Source organism: Labrus bergylta, chromosome 14 (genome assembly GCF_963930695.1).
Source record: "Labrus bergylta chromosome 14, fLabBer1.1, whole genome shotgun sequence".
Classification (NCBI taxonomy): Eukaryota; Metazoa; Chordata; class Actinopteri; order Labriformes; family Labridae; genus Labrus; species Labrus bergylta.
In genome coordinates, this window is record NC_089208.1 from 3,432,627 (window position 1) to 3,451,201 (window position 18,575).

The 18,575-nt window shown below is 44.6% G+C and overlaps 2 protein-coding genes across 2 annotated transcripts in view; one reads left to right on the forward strand and one right to left on the reverse strand.

Moving 5' to 3' along the window:
- Nucleotides 1-18,575, reverse strand: part of capn5b (calpain 5b) — a 70,973-nt gene that overhangs the window by 24,530 nt on the left and 27,868 nt on the right. The window contains exons 3-5 of the mRNA XM_065962904.1: nt 12,715-12,846; nt 1,711-1,919; nt 732-924 (exon numbers count right to left, since the gene is read on the reverse strand). Of these exons, the coding sequence (XP_065818976.1) occupies nt 732-924; nt 1,711-1,919; nt 12,715-12,846 (534 nt within the window). The remainder of the gene's footprint in view (nt 1-731; nt 925-1,710; nt 1,920-12,714; nt 12,847-18,575) is intronic.
- ompb (olfactory marker protein b) lies at nt 3,398-12,690 on the forward strand. Its single transcript, XM_065962903.1, has one exon. The coding sequence runs from the start codon at nt 5,487-5,489 to the stop codon at nt 5,958-5,960; it is 474 nt and encodes a 157-aa protein (XP_065818975.1). The 5' UTR covers nt 3,398-5,486; the 3' UTR covers nt 5,961-12,690.

Consider the following 18,575-nt stretch of genomic DNA (forward strand, 5'->3'; position numbering starts at 1 on the left):
TGCAGAAGATTTGGCACTATAGTGGTCTGCTATCTTTGCAGCAGGGAGGTGGGGGTTTTCATCCGCACCGGATTTTTAAAAATTACAGCTAGAAAATGGTATAATTATGAAAGGAGCTCTGGGGTCAGCTTCAGAGGATTAAACAATTTTGCCAGAACAGGTATTGACATGGTGCAAAAATGACAAGTGAACTCTTATGATATAAGTACAATATAAGTATTTGAATGATGTACTATCAGCCTCTGCAGTGTCCTTTGTTTGTTTGCTAATTAGCCAATATTTAAGAAGAAGAAGATATACTTTATAGATCCTGCCAGGGGAAATTACATTTTTGGTTTTTTGGGGGATTTGGAAATTGGTCCAACTACCGGACCAATTTCCAAATTTGGTCTGCACCAGGACTTAAACCAGCAACCTTCCGGTTCCCAACACAAGTCCCTACAGACTGAGATATCGCCCATTTAGGGACGCTGTTAGTTGAGACTCTCCAAACCGAAGAAAATACTTTTTTTGGGATAAAGAAATCAGAATGGACTTTGGGCTGTATATCAGAATGGAGATCAGTTGTAGAAACACTCAGTCTCAGTCTGAACACTAAGGGAGGGGTGGTTAGGATTTATTTGATATCTGCTTTTTTAACGTCTAAAATGTTGCATATTATACTCTGAAGGGACACAAACACATGAATATCTATCTAAAAAGACTTTTCTTAGCCGTGGCTCTGAGCTCACCCTGATGGAGCAGCTGATGAGGCCGTCTCTGTTGTGGACTTTGAGGACTCTTTCAAACAGCTGGTTCCGGGCCACCTCGTCTGTTGCCATCTGACCCTCCAGCAGGTCCACAGGCTCTGAAACCCCACCAGTGAAATCCACCAGCGCATCAGCCGTGTTTCCCCCGTCCAAAGCCTCGTAGATGCCATAAACCCTGCAGGAGGAGGAGAGGAATGGTCGTTACATTTTCAAGGGTTTGTCCATAAAGAAACCTTCAGCAACCCATAATTTTTCAACTTTTTAGATCACATACAAGTCTTTCTATGTGATTTTTCACTCTTAAATGTAGAAATCAAGTATATCCTCTGAAAATAACTGTGAGTCATGACTGTCTACAATGGGTGTAACACCCGAGTCCCACTGTCTGTGATGTTTTCAGAGTTTTCAGAGTCCTATCTTCACTTTGTTTACATCGCTAGAAACCATCAAGGTCTGCAAGAAAGGTACAAAAAAGAAACGCAGGTTGGTGGACAATGATTCCTTCTTGCTACACCAATATCTTAAAAAACGCAACATTTGACAAAAACCAGCTTGCATTTTTTTTAAAGTTGGAAAGACATCTTTTTTTTTTTTTAAGATTTATTTTTGGGCTTTTTGTGCCTTTAATGCAGAGAGAGGACAGTGGATAGAGTCGGAAACCAGGGAGAGAGAGAGCGGGGAATGACATGCGGAAAGAGGCCACCGGTGGAAGCCAGGTACAGACTTTAGAAAATAACAATAACTTGCAGCATGTCTCTGCGTATCATTATTAAGTCCTCTGTTGTCTGAATATTAAAAAGACACGTCTATTCATTTCATACTGACATTTATTTAAGACTGTTGGTTTATTAGAGGTTATAAACAAAATTTCTCAAAGTTTCAATGAAATGTTGAGTTTTCAGTAATCGTCTTTGTGTCTCTCATTTAAATCTCAATCTGTTTATTTGGCTCTGATACTCACTTGGCGTAGGCCTTTTCCACCAAAGCGCTCCAGAACTCGTTGCTGTCGTTGGAGTGGCAGTAGACCAGCTGGTTGTCCACCGTCGGTAGCCGGTCGTCAATCACCACGTCCACCCACTCGCCAAAACGCCAGAAGCGGAAGTGGAAAATTCCAGCGTAGGATTCTGGCTTCTCTGTGTCCCACTCCTGCTCCTTCCAGTCAGGGATGACCTGGAGGAAGAGGAGGAAGAGGAGGAAGAGGAGGAGGAGGAAGAGGAGTAGGAAGAGGAGGAGGAGTAGGAAGAGGAAGAGGAGTAGGAAGAGGAAGAGGGGGAGGAGGAAGAGGGGGAAGAGGAGGAGGAAGAGGAGGAAGAGGAGGAAGAGGAGTAGGAAGAGGAGGAGGAGGGGGAAGAGGAGGAAGAGGAGGAGGAAGAGGAGGAGGAGGGGGAAGAGGAGTAGGAAGAGGAGGAGGAGAGGAGGAAAGAGGGGGAGGAGGAAGAGGAGGAGGAGGAAGAGGGGGAGGAGGAAGAGGAGGAGGAGGAGGGGGAAGAGGAGTAGGAGTAGGAAGAGGAGGAGGAAGAGGGGAGAGGAGGAGGAGGAGGGAGAGGAGTAGGAAGAGGAGGAGAGGAGAGGAGGAGGAGGAGGAGAGGAGGAGGAGGAGGGAAGAGGAGGAGGAGAGGAGGAGGAGGAAGAGGGGAGGAGGAAGAGTAGGAGGAGAGAGAGGAGGAAGAGGGGGGAGGAGGAGAGGAGGAGGAGGGGAGGAGAGGAGGAGGAGGAAGAGGAGGAGGAAGAGGAGGGAGGAGGAAGGAGGAGGAGAGGAGGAGGAGGAAGAGGAGGAGGAGGAAGAGGAGGAGGAGGAGGAGAGGAGGAGAGGAGGAGGGAAGGAGGAGGAGGAAGAGGAGTGAGTGAGGAGGAGGAGTGGAGAGGAGGAGAGGAGGAGAGGAGGAGGAGGAGAGGTGGAAGAGGAGGAGGAGGAGGAGGAGGAGAGGAAGAGGAGGAGGAGAGGAGGAGAGGAGGAGGTAGGAGAGGAGGAGGAGAGGAGGTAGGAAGGAGGAGGTGAGGAGTGGGGAGGAGGAGGGGTGGAGGTGTGGAGTTGGAGTGGAGAGGAGGAGGAGTAGGAGGGGAGGAGGAGAGGGGAGGGGAGGAGGAGGGAGGAGGAGGAGGAGAGGAGGAGGGAGGAGGAGAGGAGGAGGAGGTGGAGGAGGAGGAGGTGAGGAGGAGGAGGGAGGAGAGGAGGAGGAGGAAGAGGAGTGGAGAGGAGGGGGGGAGGAGGAGAGGAGGAGGAGGAGGGGGAGGAGAGGGAGGAGGAAGAGGAGGAGGAGGAAGAGGAGGAGGAGGAGGAGGAGGAGGAGGAGGAGGAAGAGGAGAGGAGGTGGAGGAGGAGGAGGAGGAAGGAGGAGGAAGGAGGAGGAGGAGGTGGAAGGAGGAGGAGGAGGTAGAGGAGGAAAGGAGGAGGAGAGAGGAGGAAAGGAGGAGGAGGAGAGGAGGAGGAGGTGAGGAAGGAGGAGGAGGAGGAGGAGGAAGAGGAGGGATGAGAGTGAGGTTTGCAAAGAGTGGGTGTGGTGGTTTGGATTTAAATTATTGAGGGGTAGATGAGTGGTCTCATGTCTGTGATGCATTAGGTTATAGGGAAGATGGGAGGATGTTATGGACTTGGCTCTCTCAGTCATAATGAGAGTAATGAGTTGAATAGCTGTGATGTAGTTGTGTGTGTGTGTGTGTGTGTGTGTGTGTGTGTGTGTGTGTGTGTGTGTGTGTGTGTGTGTGTGTGTGTGTGTGTGTGTGTGTGTGTGTGTGTGTGTATGTGTGTGTGTGTGTGTGTGTCTGTCTGTTTCAGCTGCCTGCATTTGCTGTGGTCCAGTGAAGCCCCTATAACCACTCGCCTCCATTTTGAGAGCTGTACTTATTATATTGACCAGAGACGTAAACAAACAAAGAAAACGCTCACATTGAAACACAAACAAACACACAAACACACAAAACCCAATGCTGAAAAACAGAAGATGTATAACCATAGCGAGCGTAGTGTCGAGTAAAATAGAGACAAATAAATACATCTCAGGGCTGAAGAAGTCTTCTTACTTACTAAAAACAGAACTTGTTATCGAATGTGTCTTAAATCGTTTGCTTACATTTTTTAAGTGGTTCATATCACTCACAATTTAAGATAATTAAATATTCTGAGCATACAAGGAGCAGTGATGAGTAAGGGCTTTAAGACTGGTAATAAACCTCAGTGCCCCATGGTAAACAGTAGACAGCGCATGTAGGCATGTAAATATCATCGCCATTGTCTAGCACCGACATAAATGTGGCAGCAACAAGTTTTTTTTTTATGAAAAGCAAGACTTATTTCTAAAATAAAATCCTTAATTTTAACTTGAGTTTCTATTTACCAATTCCTGAATGTGAGGCTTAAAAGAAAGAGAATCATCAATCACAAACCCCAGATATCTGTATTGAGATACAGACTCAATTTCAAAGCCATGAAAGGTGGTGATAGCAAGAAGGTTAACAGGAAGTAATCGCTACAACTTGTGACCCTTTGCCTGTCTCTCACGGGGGTCTTTTGCGTCTGAACAGGTAGTGTAAAGAGGATTTATTGCACCTTAACTTTCTGCAGGATCAGGGATGTGAAAGCTGTTTAAAATGCATGAAGTGCAGCTTTCCCACTGTGACTCTATGTCATAACAGGACACCGACCTGGAGGCAGCCTGTGAAGGAGCACCTGTGACACTTCCACCTGTATGAATACTGCATGCAATAAAAAAAAAAAAGAACTGCTAATGATGCAGTGAGCGACACTGCATGTGAATTCACTGACAGTGCTGCAGCGGGGTGTCCTTTGGAGATGTCAAGGTGTGCTAACCGAACAGCAGTTCCTGTCAAACCTCTCTGCAGGAGGTGACACTGTGCTGATGGAGAGAATCTGGCCTCTCTGGAGGACCACGCAGCAACAGCTCCTTTTAAAAAAAAAAGGAGGAGGAGGAGGGAGGTTGGAAAAAAAACAAAAACAAAGCACTGCACCACAGAAGCCTCAGAGTCATTTTGTAATCCTTTGGGAGGCAATCTCTCCTGCACTCCACCCTGCTGCTGCTGCTGCTGCTCTGACTCTGCACTGTGGACAGCGAGAGAGCAGACGCTCCATCCATCTCAGTTTTTTTCATCTGGGCCAAGTGTCGCTATGCAGCAAGTGAACTCTGGGAAGTGAGTGACCTGACGAGTGACCAGAAACACAAGCAGAAGGCACCTTGTCTTTGCTGTCTGTCAGAATGCATACCGAGGAGAACAAAGGGGATTTCCCCCTCACTCCTTACTCCTCCCCATCACCCATCATATACAACAAAAAAGAGCTACTCTTCTCTTACTTAACAGTTTAGATCCTCATGTTTACATTTTCACTTATGCAACTCTCCAGGATTTCAAATATAAACTTCTTCCTGTCAGGTATTAAGAGTTAGAGATCAGTAACCAAGCAGACAAACAACTGCGTGACAAACAGAGCTGAGGATCTCCCCGAGGGTGGACCCAATGCTGTGGCTGCAAATGTCATCAGAGCCTGTTGCCTAGCACCTCTGCTCTCCTGTACTTCTGTGTTAAGACCCACCCTCTGTTGTTGATGCTCCATGCATATATGCAAACTGTTTCTGCCAGCAGGCACGAGTGCAAGGCGAGAGTCACAGGATTAAAGGAAGAGGACGGAGAGAAAGTGAAGACGCTTAGTTTTCGACATAGCTGCCAATCTAATCCAGTACATTATCGACCTGTCAGAGCCGTTGTGGTGCCCCGTGTGAAGCAATGTCTGCAGAGTTGGAGCTCTCCTTCAGGCCAGACGACCAGCTGACGGAGGTGATGCGCCTGCGGGTTCAGTCCCTGCAGCAGCGCGGTCAGAAGAGGCAGGACGGCGAGCGCCTGCTGCTGCCCAACGAGGCCGTGTACCGGCTCGACTTCTCCCGGCAGTCCCTCCGCTTCTCCCACTGGACGGTGCGTCTGGCCCAGGCCGGGCGCCTCACCGTCACGGCCACCTCGCAGCTGTGGACGCCCGACCTCACCAACCTGATGACGCGCCAGCTGCTGGAGCCCGCCGGCGTTTTCTGGAGGGCGCGGGGCGACGCGGCCGTCCAGTGCTACGAGGCCGACGCGCACGAGTTCGGCGAGAGGATCGCGGAGCTGGCCAAGGTGAGGAAGGTGATGTACTTCCTGTTTGCGTTTGCGGAAGGCTGCAGCCCTGAGACTGCGGACTGCTCCATCTCCTTCACAGAGGACAGCTGAGATTTGTGAATTAAATGAGTCAAGATTTGTTTTTGTTTCTACAAACTCTTCTTCTCATGCTTGAGTGTTTTTTTTAGTAGACGAAGAATCATTCAAACCCTGGACAACCTGGAAGGACAACATTACACTCTTCTTCTCTTTACTCCTTTTTACCTCAACTATCAACCTGCTGATTTCAACAAAGTGCTTCTCTGTGTCTTTGTATCCTGTGATGTTCAGCGTGAATACATTCAGATATAAATAAATGACATATTTAAAAAAAGCTGCATCATCATTCTTTAAACCAAATTCCTGGTCATGGATCGTTCCGTTCTTGAGTGTTATTCTCTCCTTCTCTTTGACAAACAGCCCGCCCTGACGGGGTTTAGTAGGAGTGAGTCCCTCATGAGGTAATGGATAGAGACAGTGTGTACTTGTGTGTGTATGTGTGCGTCTCTTGTGGCAAAGGGGGGAACAGGTTCCCGCTGCCTCATCCGTCACCGTCTTGCATGGTGACCCTGACAAACAAGAGAGAGAGGGGAGGCATGTGGATCCTGCAAGGCTTCACACTGCAACACCGGGGGGGGGGGGGGGAGGTGAAACAGTATCTGTGACTGTGAATGAAACGACGCGTGTCAGACGAGGTGTGAGAGAGAAAAAAAAGAAAATAACTGAGACGTCAGGCGGTGTTAGACTCGTTCAGTGTCGGTCCAAGGACCTCGCCACCTGAACGGGGCCTGTGCCTCAATTTTTTCTCAGATAAAAAAGTGGAATGCTGCACGTTTCTCAGGAGTCTCGATTAAATCGATCGCGCCCGCAGCCTAGAATGCATAAATAATCATTTTCATGGTGTGTCCTCATTGGTATGTGTCCCTTTTGCTCAGGCCTTCCCGTCACACTTTGACAAACAGTGAAACAAAGAGGCCGATTCTATCAATAAAATTAACATTTAAACACAGAAAGCGTTTGATTAATTACATGAATATCAGAATAAAAATAAAAAAACAGCTCTCCAGTTTAATGAAGGCATTTTAAAGTCTGGCTGTGTTTTTTGCAGGTAATTACCACGGACAAAAGGCAACACAAAATAGAAACTGTTTTGTAGCCACGCTCGGGTTTCACTGGGGAACAGTGTCTGCTCCTGGGAGACTTGGACCATCGCTCTTGTTTTGATTTAACAGGAAGCAAAGTGGCCAACAGGAGACTGTGATCAGATGAATCTCTGCACAGAGAAATAGGCTTCACAATAGTTTTGGATCCACACAAACAGCCGTCTGATAGAGGTCTAACCTAATTAGCCCCAACGCCCTGAATTTTAGTCCAATTTAAAACAACAAAACTGACATTATTCAGGAAAGGTTGTCAAAGCCTCCGGGGGGGAGCAGACCCGGCCCGCAGAACAATTAGATTAAACACCCCCATGTGATTTTCCCCCAAATGAAAGGAAAAGCATTTCATTCTTTATCTCACATTGAAAACAAAAGTTGGACTTCTTGGGAAATGGGATTACTTCCTTTGGAGTTTCAACAGCACCCTCAAAATCTATTCATTAAACGAAACACTGGTTAGCTTAGCATAAAGACTGGATACAGCTAGTCAGGCCTCCGTCTACTCTGATGCTCACAAATTAATACTTTATGTCGTCGTGGTTTATCCATATGCAACAAAACATTCAGGTTATGGGAAACTATGGGTTCAACATTTCCTCTAGGCTTCCCAACAAGGCGGAGTCTACAACCAGCCTACTAGGGATTGGAAATTTGACATAAACATTAACATCCCAATGTTTTTAATGCTTTCTGCAGTAACAGTGTTATTTTGTGGTTCTACAAAACCTAAAGCGATCGTCCATATGAACACATATTCTAGCGCTATGAGCCCACTTCACCCGCTCAAACAAGCCTGTGATGGGATACTCAACTCCCGTCCTGTGCATGACACCAGAGAAATATGTGTTTAAGAGTCGCTGTGTGTTCACTTCTCACAACGTCGCAGCTTCTCACTAAATCTTTGAGGTCTGAAGTTTAGCTTCTCTCGTGCGCCAGTTTGTATCTTCTAACCTATGCTGTATTTAACTGTCTTTAAAGTCGACCTCTTATGCTGATCCCCATTTTAAATCTCACACATAGTGTTACAATGCTGGATGCTTAAACTTAACGTTGGCAAAGTTTCAGATCATGCGGGAAACATCTGTTGGAGTAATCCCAGGATCAGTCTGCAGAGGGCGCTAAACGGCTTGTTCTCTGAGAAAACATGCAACAATTAACTTAAAGAAAGAGGCAAACTACATTTACCTTTCTTCCAATCTTGGTGCACAACAGAATGCTAAATGGACTTGAACTTGAGTAGCGCTTTTCTAGTCTTCTGACTGCTTTTACACCGCAAGTCACACCTACACATTCACACACTGATGGTAGAGGCTGCTATGTAAAGAGTCCATCAGTATTAACTAATCACATTCATACACCACCGATAAAGCAGCACACTTGTGGTTAATTGTCTTGCCCGAGGACAGATCGGACATGTAGCTGCAGGAGCTGGGGATCAGACGACCAGCTGACGGAGGTGACGCGACAGCCGCCCCAGAACAAGCGCACCTAGCAAGGAGCAAATTTGGAGCTGACTGAGATTTTACCAGAATAAGCAGCAGTGGATCTTTTTTCTACAACAGGAAAGACGGACGGTGAGGTTGACAGGTCGATTGGCGCACCGTCGGCAGTGATGCGGTTTTAGGGGGGAGAGGGAATTGAGCAATTGTTGGAAAACCATGAACATGGAGCACAGAAATCTGTCTAGAGGAGAAACAATAACATTAGAGGTGGGTGTGGTCTTCATTTATTTATGCTACTCTTTGTCAGGAAGCGGAAAAAACTAAAAATTATCCAAAATGTCAAATGATTTCACAGCAGGTAGAGGAAACCGCACGGCATTTACTAAAGTGCAGCTGACACCTAATATCCAAATGTCTGTTTCTGAACACAAAAAGAGGTTAGACCTGCAGGACAGACAGAGTTTATTGCATGAATTTTAACGACTTCCTGTCTGGTCTTGTCTCCAGAACCGGCGGGCATTACTCTCAGCTAGAAAGCGAATAAACCCAGAATGTTGGATATTGAATATTTCTTTCATCTCAACCACAAATATACATACAGCATCAGGTCTCTGTCAGTCACATCTTGAAAAGCACAGGTTGAGTTTTAAGAAGAGAATCAAAGAATCATTTTGTTAACTAAGAAAGGCAGATAAAAAAAATGGGCTTACATCGGTACAAACGTCGCTGATTGGATGTGATGTTTGGTGATGACTTTGTGTTTGTACTGAAAGATGAAACAGAGCTCAGAAGCAGAGCGTAGACAGAAGGGGAAAAATATCCAAACTGTGTGTACACACTGTGTACTGTCTCTGAACGGGCTGTCACAATCCAGCATCTCTCAACGACAGGACGAGGCATCTTCTTTCAAATCCCATTAAACCTCAGAAATCATTTTGTTTCCTCCGTCATGATGGACGCCAAAGAACGATAATCCTGATACCACAAACTTCAGAGCTAAGCAGAGTTCAAAAAATATTACTGTTTCTTTATGAACTTTTTAGTTTATATGACACAACCCTTTATAGTGTCCATCATAAGGCCCTAAGAGGACATGGATTCATGCATTTTTATTTATCTTTTTTCTGTGACAATAAGAACATTTTGATTCTTTCATGACTATCTTATCTCGTTATCTCGGTGGTGATGAATACTTTATTTCAGCCCCTTTTCTCGAGATCGTGGGACATTAACTGGTTATGAGCGGCTGTGGCTCAGAGGTAATAATGATAATAATAATAATAAACTCTCAAGGTCACCTTACAGAGCAGAGATAAAAACAACAAAGTAACAACACAACGATCAAATTAACATTAAAAACACAAATGTACAGGATGTAGAGGAGTTATGAGACCGGGCGGAGAATGATCAGACTGAATAATCCAGTTTAAAAAGATGTGTTTAGAAAAAATGAAAACTGGAGAGAGTGTCGATATTACGGATTTGTGGTGCGAGGGAGTTCCAGAGGTGGGGGGGCAGAGCGGCTGAAGGCCCTGGACCCCATGGTGGACAGGCGGGCGGGTGGTGCAGTGAGTTGAATGGAAGAAGAAGACCTGAGAGAGCGAGTAGGTGTGTTGATGTGCAGGAGTTCAGAGTCAGTCGTCTACCGGAAGTTTAGGGGTTCGATTCCCCAGCTCCTGCAGCTACATGTCCGATGTGCCCTTGGGCAAAGACACTTAACCCCAAGTTGCGCCCACTGCCTCATCGGCATATGGATGGGATTAGTTACTGTCGAAAATAGAATCGCAGCGTATTTGAAACGGAGCAGAGCGTAGCGCTGACGGACCGCAGGGCAGACGGACCGCAGGGCAGACGGACCGCAGTGCAGACGGCGTTTGTGGAAATTGGGTCGTAAGAGTTGGAGCTGAGGCGGGTTTTAAGCCTCCTGACAAACCATGACATCCAACCATGCAGCCAGCCTCAAGTGGACACCCAACGAACGGCAGGAAACTTGTTGCTGTTTGTTATTGACACTTGATATTTGACCTGAAACAGGCAGACTTTTGGGTTGTGTTGGTTCTGATATTGGATTGGCGAGTTGATTGGCATACAACGCCGTGATGATTCTGCATTTTAAGAGGAATTGGCAATACTCATTCTTGAATTGGGATTTAGTAACAGATCAACTCTGATGGCTTTCTAAAGAGGGATGCAGATCCTTCACTGATTTGTCTTGATGCATGTCCACAACCTTTCCATCGCATTTTCAAACCAGACAAACGTAGCTAAGCAGGAACTTGTGACAAAGCATGATTTTGTCACGGCAGGCGTCTGTGAACACACAGATTTGATGGAGTGTGAGTAACTCAAAAAAACTGTCTGAAATTGGATTTGCGCAGCCAGAGTGTTTTTGCCAAGATACATCAACGAACTCACTCTGGAATCAACTTTTTAAATCAACTACCAAAACGTGGCTCAGTTCTGATTTGGCAAAAATCGAACTTCCTGTGAAAATTTTACTGTCCAGGCTTTCTTTTAATTATCACAATACAATCTGGATACTCAAAAAATGTTTCTGGCCTGCAGTCCAATCAAGGCTTTTATCTGTGACAATAGAAACTAGACAAATAAAGTCATTACGTGCAAACTGAAGGACCACTGGAGCCTCTTCCTCTGCAGTGAGTCGAGGTGATTTGCTCTCCCAAATATCACAGAAAGAATATCTGACCCAGTGGAAAATCTGAGTACTGTTGCATTTGTTCACAGTTAACCAAACGGTACTGCAAGAGAAAAGTTGGGTAGTCTGAAAATACTGATTTAAAAAAAGGGATGTCTGTATTTATTAAAAAAACTGTAACTACGCGGTGTTGGCGAATGTGTTTTATGACTTTGGACTTAGCCAAGCAAGCTGTTACTCCCACTGTCCAATTTTTAAGGGAAAGTTAAGCGAACAGTCTGTTGGCTGGAGCTGCCGAGCTCTCCATCACGACTTTAAAAGCCAGAGAAACAGAGATTTATTCAAAGATGTAACCGACATATGAAAAATATCAGCATGTGTACGGCAAAGTGCATGATGGGAAGGGTTTCATATTATTTATGACTCCATCTATACTGGACTCTCTGAGCCTGTTATGACTAAAATAGAGTCTAGACTACAGACTGCACACGACCTGACGTTATAAAAACTTTAACCCCATTCATAATGTATAACAAGTGGACGCTTCCCTTGTCCTTTATGACCGCTGTCGCACAGGACTGAAGTTTCTTTCGACCAACCAACGGACTGTCTAGCTCCAACCTTTAGGGTTGGATCGGTACGCTTGGCACCCCAACAGAAGGATACCAAAAAAGTATGACGGTACTGATTACTTATTTTGGTACCATTCTCAACTTTTGACAGTGGAAACACTTAAGAATGTGTACCTTAGCTTGAGTTTCCACAGCCAACCGTACCCTTATTTGGTAAGTGGAGATGGAGATAGGAAATAGAGTGACATCATAGCAGCATCAACACATTGGAGCCCACTATTCATTAGGTTAAACGAAAAGGAAGAACAGGAGACAGTAAACAAAAGGGACCCTTAAGGGTTGGATCGGTACTCTTGGCACCCTAACAGAAGGATACCAAAAAACTAGGATTGTACTCATCGGTTATTTTGGTACCATTCCAACATTAGCATTAACAATGCTAATAAATGAGTACCTTATTGAACCGAACTGAACCGGACAGCTTGGTGGAAACGGGGCTAAAGACAACAAGTGAGCAGCAGAGTGTGCAGTGCAACAGCAGAGGCTGTGGGGGTCTGCACTTCACGACTATGAATGTTACCTTACTGAGTGCTCAACTACTGTACTGACAGCTAGCAGGAATGCAAATTCCACACTGCAAAAACTAGATGGTAATAAGAAGAGCTGCACAGCTGCACAGAACCTTCCTGTTGTGGCCTTTGCTGACCACAAAGGAAATCGTCCCGCAGGAAGTCAGTTTAAACCATTTGATCCCTCTGAGAGACCCCCAGAACAGACTTATTTATAGTGTGTCTCATATTCTGGACACATAAACTACATGAACTCTATTTTTTTCTCTTGGTAAAGAAGACTCATTTTAAACTCTTTAATAGCTTATTGAGGCGTTCACAATCATCAGACTGCTTTCAGGTCGTTTTAGAGCCGCTGTGTGCTGACTGATCAGAGGCCGTTTGACAGACAACATTTATATACCCACACATGAATGCAAACACTTACTTTTTGCCATAGAGACTCTCTGGAGGCCAAGCTGGAGCACGCCGCTACGAACCAGCAGTTCCCCAGCTGTCCCTGATGCAAGTCGTGAGCGCTGATTCCATCCACAAACAGGTGAGGGTCTTCACACAGCTCCTACACGCCACAGACACAGACACAGGGAGGTGAGTGGATGCTGCAGCTTGGAGGTGAAGCATTTAGAAAAAAACATTCAAGTTAAGCTGAAGGATTTGTTGTGAAACCAAAGAACAAGAAATAAAGATGTTCAGACGAGAACCTTCAGATTTAAAGCTTTTGACTCTGAAAATGAGACAAATATAGACTCCTCTGAAACATTGTTTATGGTTAATTAGATATGTTCATGGTCCCAGGTACAAGACATAAGAGTGTAAATGTGTTACTGAGGCGGATTCTTGAATCAGAACGAGACCATCTGTATCATATCCACCATCTTCGAGCAAAGAGCTGGAGCGCCGCGTGCATTTACACAATGTCCTGTTGCTGCTGTGCTGAAGTCCATTTTCTGCCACAATGTGAACAGACAGACCTCTATTACAGCAAATAACATGGTGCTGAATGAGCTGGACTCACACACCTACACACCTGCACACACTGGACATCCTGCGGTTCCTGTGATAATGTGTGGGATGAATACTACATCATGCGGGCGCTCGCACTACCCATTTACAGAGAGACACCCTGTCCTTTAGGCTTTTGTCTGCACACACAATGGCTTCACTTCAGCATCAACGTGTTGCAAACAAGAACAGGATGACACAGAGAGAGAGAGAGAGAGAGAGAGAGAGAGAGAGAGAGAGAGACAGTTTCTTTCACGGGCTCAAAACTGAACAAAAACATTCAAAAATTAAAGAATAAAATAATGTACAGACGGACTGAAATGGAAGTAAATCCTGGAAGACATAAAGTGATGATGATGAGAATATATTAAATATCTTGTTTGCAGTTTATCAAAGAAGTTTGTGTTATTTTGAACATATGAAGTTGAAAATGACGAAAGCAGGACTTTGTTTGCAATTTTTGGAAATAAAAAACCTCGAAGTAAAGGTCACTTATTCTGTAAAATATACTTCACCATGTTTTTCTAACACTAATATGAGTCTGTCCATAAACCCTCCAATGATGAGAAAAGTCCATCCTCTCCATCTTTTGCCTGCTCCTAATTTCAGAAAATGTGTGCTCAAACAGGTCGTTTGGAGATTTTCCCTTCATGACATCACAAAGGGCAGTAGCCCCTCCCCCAGGTGGGTGACACTCCCACAGCTAGGTGTTTGTTCTGCCCTCTGAGTCTGCCTTCTCAACGTAAACAATAGGATATGGAGCGAGAAAGCCCGAGTACACCCAAGCCCTTCCAGAGAGGGGGCGTGGTCAGACACAGCTCATTTACATATTTAAAGGTACAGACACAGAAACAGCCTGTTCTGAGCAGGGCTGAAGTAGAGGGGTTTATAGACATGATCAAATACAGGATCAGAGTGGATTTAGAACAAGAAACTTCACACACATGTTTTGAGGAGCTCTGAGACTTATTTACACTGGTTTAAAAAGAGGATAATATGTGACCTTTAAACTAATTTGGATGCTTAGGACTTCTGTTTTTGTTGCAGTGGTTTTCATGACAACCCTAAAACATATTGACAAACACTTAATAAAGTTGTAGCATCTTAGTTTGTTATGATGACTGATTTTTAATTCAAAGGTTAACATCAGCCTAACAGAAATGGAGAACAACTTCATTTGACTGCAGAGCGGAGCTGGCAGTGGTCTGGGTGTGAACAGTCTGTCTGTTGTTCTGCTCTCTGCTTTATGAGACCGGCGGGGTCGATGGGCTCCTCGGCCATTACTCAACAGACAGCGGAAAAAGACCAGCACCACTTAACAGCTCTTTATCTTTACGCGCTCGCAGCACTCAACTAGGGTTAGAAAAGTAAAAGAGGCAGAAAGAGAGAGAGAGAGAGGGAAGATGCATGTCAGCTTTTACTCATGTATCACTTGACTCATGTGCCATCAGTGCTGGGAATAAGTGAACAACTGTCTTTTTATTAAAATCTGGAAAGTCTGGGTTATATTAAAGTTAAGAGAGGTACACAGTACAAGATAATCGGGCCGATTTTGGGCCCGATTCCCCCCTTAGTTACAAAAGTCAGCAAAGGCCCGACTATCTAATGGATGCTAGATTGTCTTGCCAGGTCCTCCTGAGGTGTGAGGTGCCGCCACGGTTTGAAAACATAAATATTAACGGTGTTCAATTTTTACGATCAGAAATCCTGTCGTGTGGGGAGAACACCGCGGACGGCCGAGCACAGACTCTGTGAATTGTCACATGGAGCGGAACAAGAGCCAATAAGGAAGTAAGCTGACTGAAGCAGGAAGCACAACAAACATAACCATGGCAACGACAGCAAACGCATATAACTGCATCGAAGAGAGAGTTACCCTGCAACACCAGGATCCAATTCATGTATTGCACATTGCACAATCCGTCAGAAACAAATAATATGTAGATTCATTAAAAACTCACAAACTCTATCTGGGTTAAATTCTGCTAACATCCATCAGCAGTGACAAACTAAAACTTTTCTACAGTGACATTTCCACCCACCCAAAAAACACAATATTCAGTGTTAGAAATGGATAGATTTTAACCTCATAAAAATGTAAGGTTTTGTTTGTGTTTTGCTTGTTTATATACTACTGTTATTATTTTTTTGAAGTGGGATGGTTTACATACCCATGACATATGAATTTGGACTGGTGTTTTGATGTTATTGGTTTGTTTTTGTTTTTATAGTATGCTTTACGTATGTCTTTTCGTTTTGTCACGTTGGTGTTTTATTTTTGGAAAAATAAAGTACAAAAAAAATAAAAATATGTAAGGTTGCTGATTACTGAATCAATCGATGCTGAGAAACCCACTGAGGCTACCTGCTACATGCTGCCGGTGTAAAGTCTCCATAGTGTTCTTCTTCTGAGCTCTGGTCTCCTCTCACAGTCCAGAGACGCAGGCTGGAGTTAAATGGAGACTTAAGACACGCCTTCTAAGTGTGATGGCGTTACTGTGTTTATCTGTTAGCTGGCTGATGAAGCGTATGAGGGCTGGAATATGCTCCAGTTCCTCCACCACATCCTGCTATGAATATAAACATCTGTAATGGTCCCAGCCTTTAAAAGTCATGTGGATGTGTATCACTGCAGATCACAGCATGCACACACTATGGCGCATGTTCGAGGCGAGGGTAAAGCACACGCACACACTCACAGGACACAAAGCAAGGTCAGTAATTTGCTGACTCTGCAAAAGCTGATTGCCGCAAAAGCAAACTTTTAATCAGAAGCAGAGGCCACTGCAGTGCTCCCCTGAGGATCTGAGCGCTCCAGCAGCCTGCAGAACCCTCTCGCCTTACAAACAACAGCACCGGGGGCAACTTCCTGTCTGTCTGTACGTGAGGGCGCACAACTATGTGAAGCAATGTTGGGGATGATCAGGAGCCCGTGTCCGACCGGTGCCTCAGTTAAGATCTCTAATCACGTTTTTTTTACCGAGTCTGCAGCAGCATTGATTGGTGAATTCAGAGCAGCAGCGGCGGCGGGGGCTCCCTGTGGTCGCACTGCCCGTCCAGGGATTGGCTCAGGTGGAAGAGTAATAGAGTATCGATCCCCGCCTGGCTCTTGCAGACACTGAAGTAATGTGAATATTGTGGCTGAGCACAGCCTAATCATTTACCCTGCTACTGAGAACCTTTCCAAGCAGCTTCATCGGCCTCCTCAGCACCATCCATCAGCCTGTGAGGGGAAACCATCACATACACAAGCTCAAACAGGCGAGGACAAAAAGTAGAGACAAACAGCATTACTTGGAGGGCGAAATGTAGAATGTGAAGTTTCTTTTAAATATACACCAAAAAAAAATCACAACAGCGATGGATTTTCTTCCTGCATTTAATCCTGACACCTGCAGCCGTCAGTCTTACACTTTACAATAAGACTCCTCTGTGATGTATTATTTATAGAGACCCAACATTAATCCAACATGAGCACAGCACTCGGCAACATTTGGAAAGTTACAGCAGCGAGGAAGAACTTTCTTTTTAAGAGGCAGAGACCTGGAGCAGAACCATATGGAGTTACATCAGTCTCAATATTCACAAATGCACACAGAAGGATTCACAAATGTATTTCAATGCACACACAAATACATTTAATTCTATATGAATGTAAAACAAATCCACAAATAAGAAATACAATAAAATAAATAAGATAAATAAGATAAATAAGATAAATAAAATAAATAAAATATAATATACATGTATATTTTAAAAACACATTTGTATCTTGTTACATTTATATACAAACTGTTTGTCATTTGTGAACCTCCCTGCGTTTGTGTGTGGGACTTTTGAGACTCCCCTGCCGTGGTTTAGATTCACAAATGCATTTTTTTCAGCAGGGAAATGTCTGTAGCCAATCAGATGTCTCCTTCCTATTCAGCCAATCACAGTAGCGTAGATTCAAGGGTATGATTTAATATGATCACTTTCGTGAATATTGAGACTGACTCCATAGAACCAGACTCATGTTGACCAGCCGGGGCGTCCAGAAAGAGAGAAACAAACAAACAGCAAACATCGACTCCTTGCTACAATGCCAATAATAAAAGTGCAATCCTGCACCCTGATCTACAGGTTTCAGGGATGCACTGAATACAACAGGTGTTTACTCATGGGGATCCGATCAAAGTAAACCATTTACCAAAGTTACAAACTACATTTTTAATTGTTGGGAATTTATTGTTTTTCCACTTTATTCCGCGGTCAGGGATTGTTGTGGCTTTTAAAAACAGCCCTAATGTAAGTATACTAACGTCTAACAGAATACACATGTTGACAGCAGGCTACAACCTGATTCACTTTATTGTTTAAGAATAAGGGCCTGACCGATATTGGATTTTTGGGGCGGATACCGATACTGATATTGGGGAGGGAAAAAAAGCCCGATATCGATATATCGTTAGATATCTTTCTAAGATCTATGTATGATAGAGACAGTATATACACATTTAGTACGTTGATTCCTCAAATGCAGTTATCAAACAGTTGTGGAAAAATTATATAATGAAGAGAAGACGGTGACTCAACTGGAAAGTAACTGCACATGGCGAGCATCACCGCTTGACACTCTGGAGAGTAAAAATGCTCGTTGGAGCCGATACCGATATTGTGGAGGAAAAAAAAACGGATACTGATATATCCGCCGATATCTGTCTTAGATTTACGTTTGGTCGGTAGAGATAGATTTAGATAAACACAATTATTACATTGATTCCTCAAATGAAGACAAGATGGTCCCTCAACTGAAAAGTAACTGCACATGAACGAGCATCACCGCTAGACACTCTGGAAAGTGAAAATGCTCGTTGTCATCCATATAGCGCCCTCTGCTGGTGAAAGAGAACTGCTAGAGTGATACAGTGAATCTCAAATGAAACGCTATTTGACTTGAGAATAAATCGAGTAATATCGGTGCATATTTGAGATAAATTTAGCCGATATGGATAGTCACTTGATGTGCTAATATCGGCCAATATTATCGGCTGCCAGATAAATCGGTCAGGCTCTAATAGGAATAGGTGTTTATACACATCGAGCACATGTTACTCCTGCTCAGTGAGATATGCAAAGAGGAGAGGTACCATAGTACAGAATCTCTGAGTCTCTCAGTCGAACATTTGTCCTCGTCTCACAGCGTCGATTGTCGCCTCGCCCCACCCTGACCTCGTGAAGACATAAATAAACCCCGAGCCAGTGAAGGAGCAGCACAGCAAGAGGAAGAGGAGAAGGGCGGCGGGA

Coding starts and splice junctions, on each gene's coding strand:
- ompb (XM_065962903.1), top strand. CDS start 5,487: ATGTCTGCAGAGTTGGAGCTCTCCTTCAGGCCAGACGACCAGCTGACG.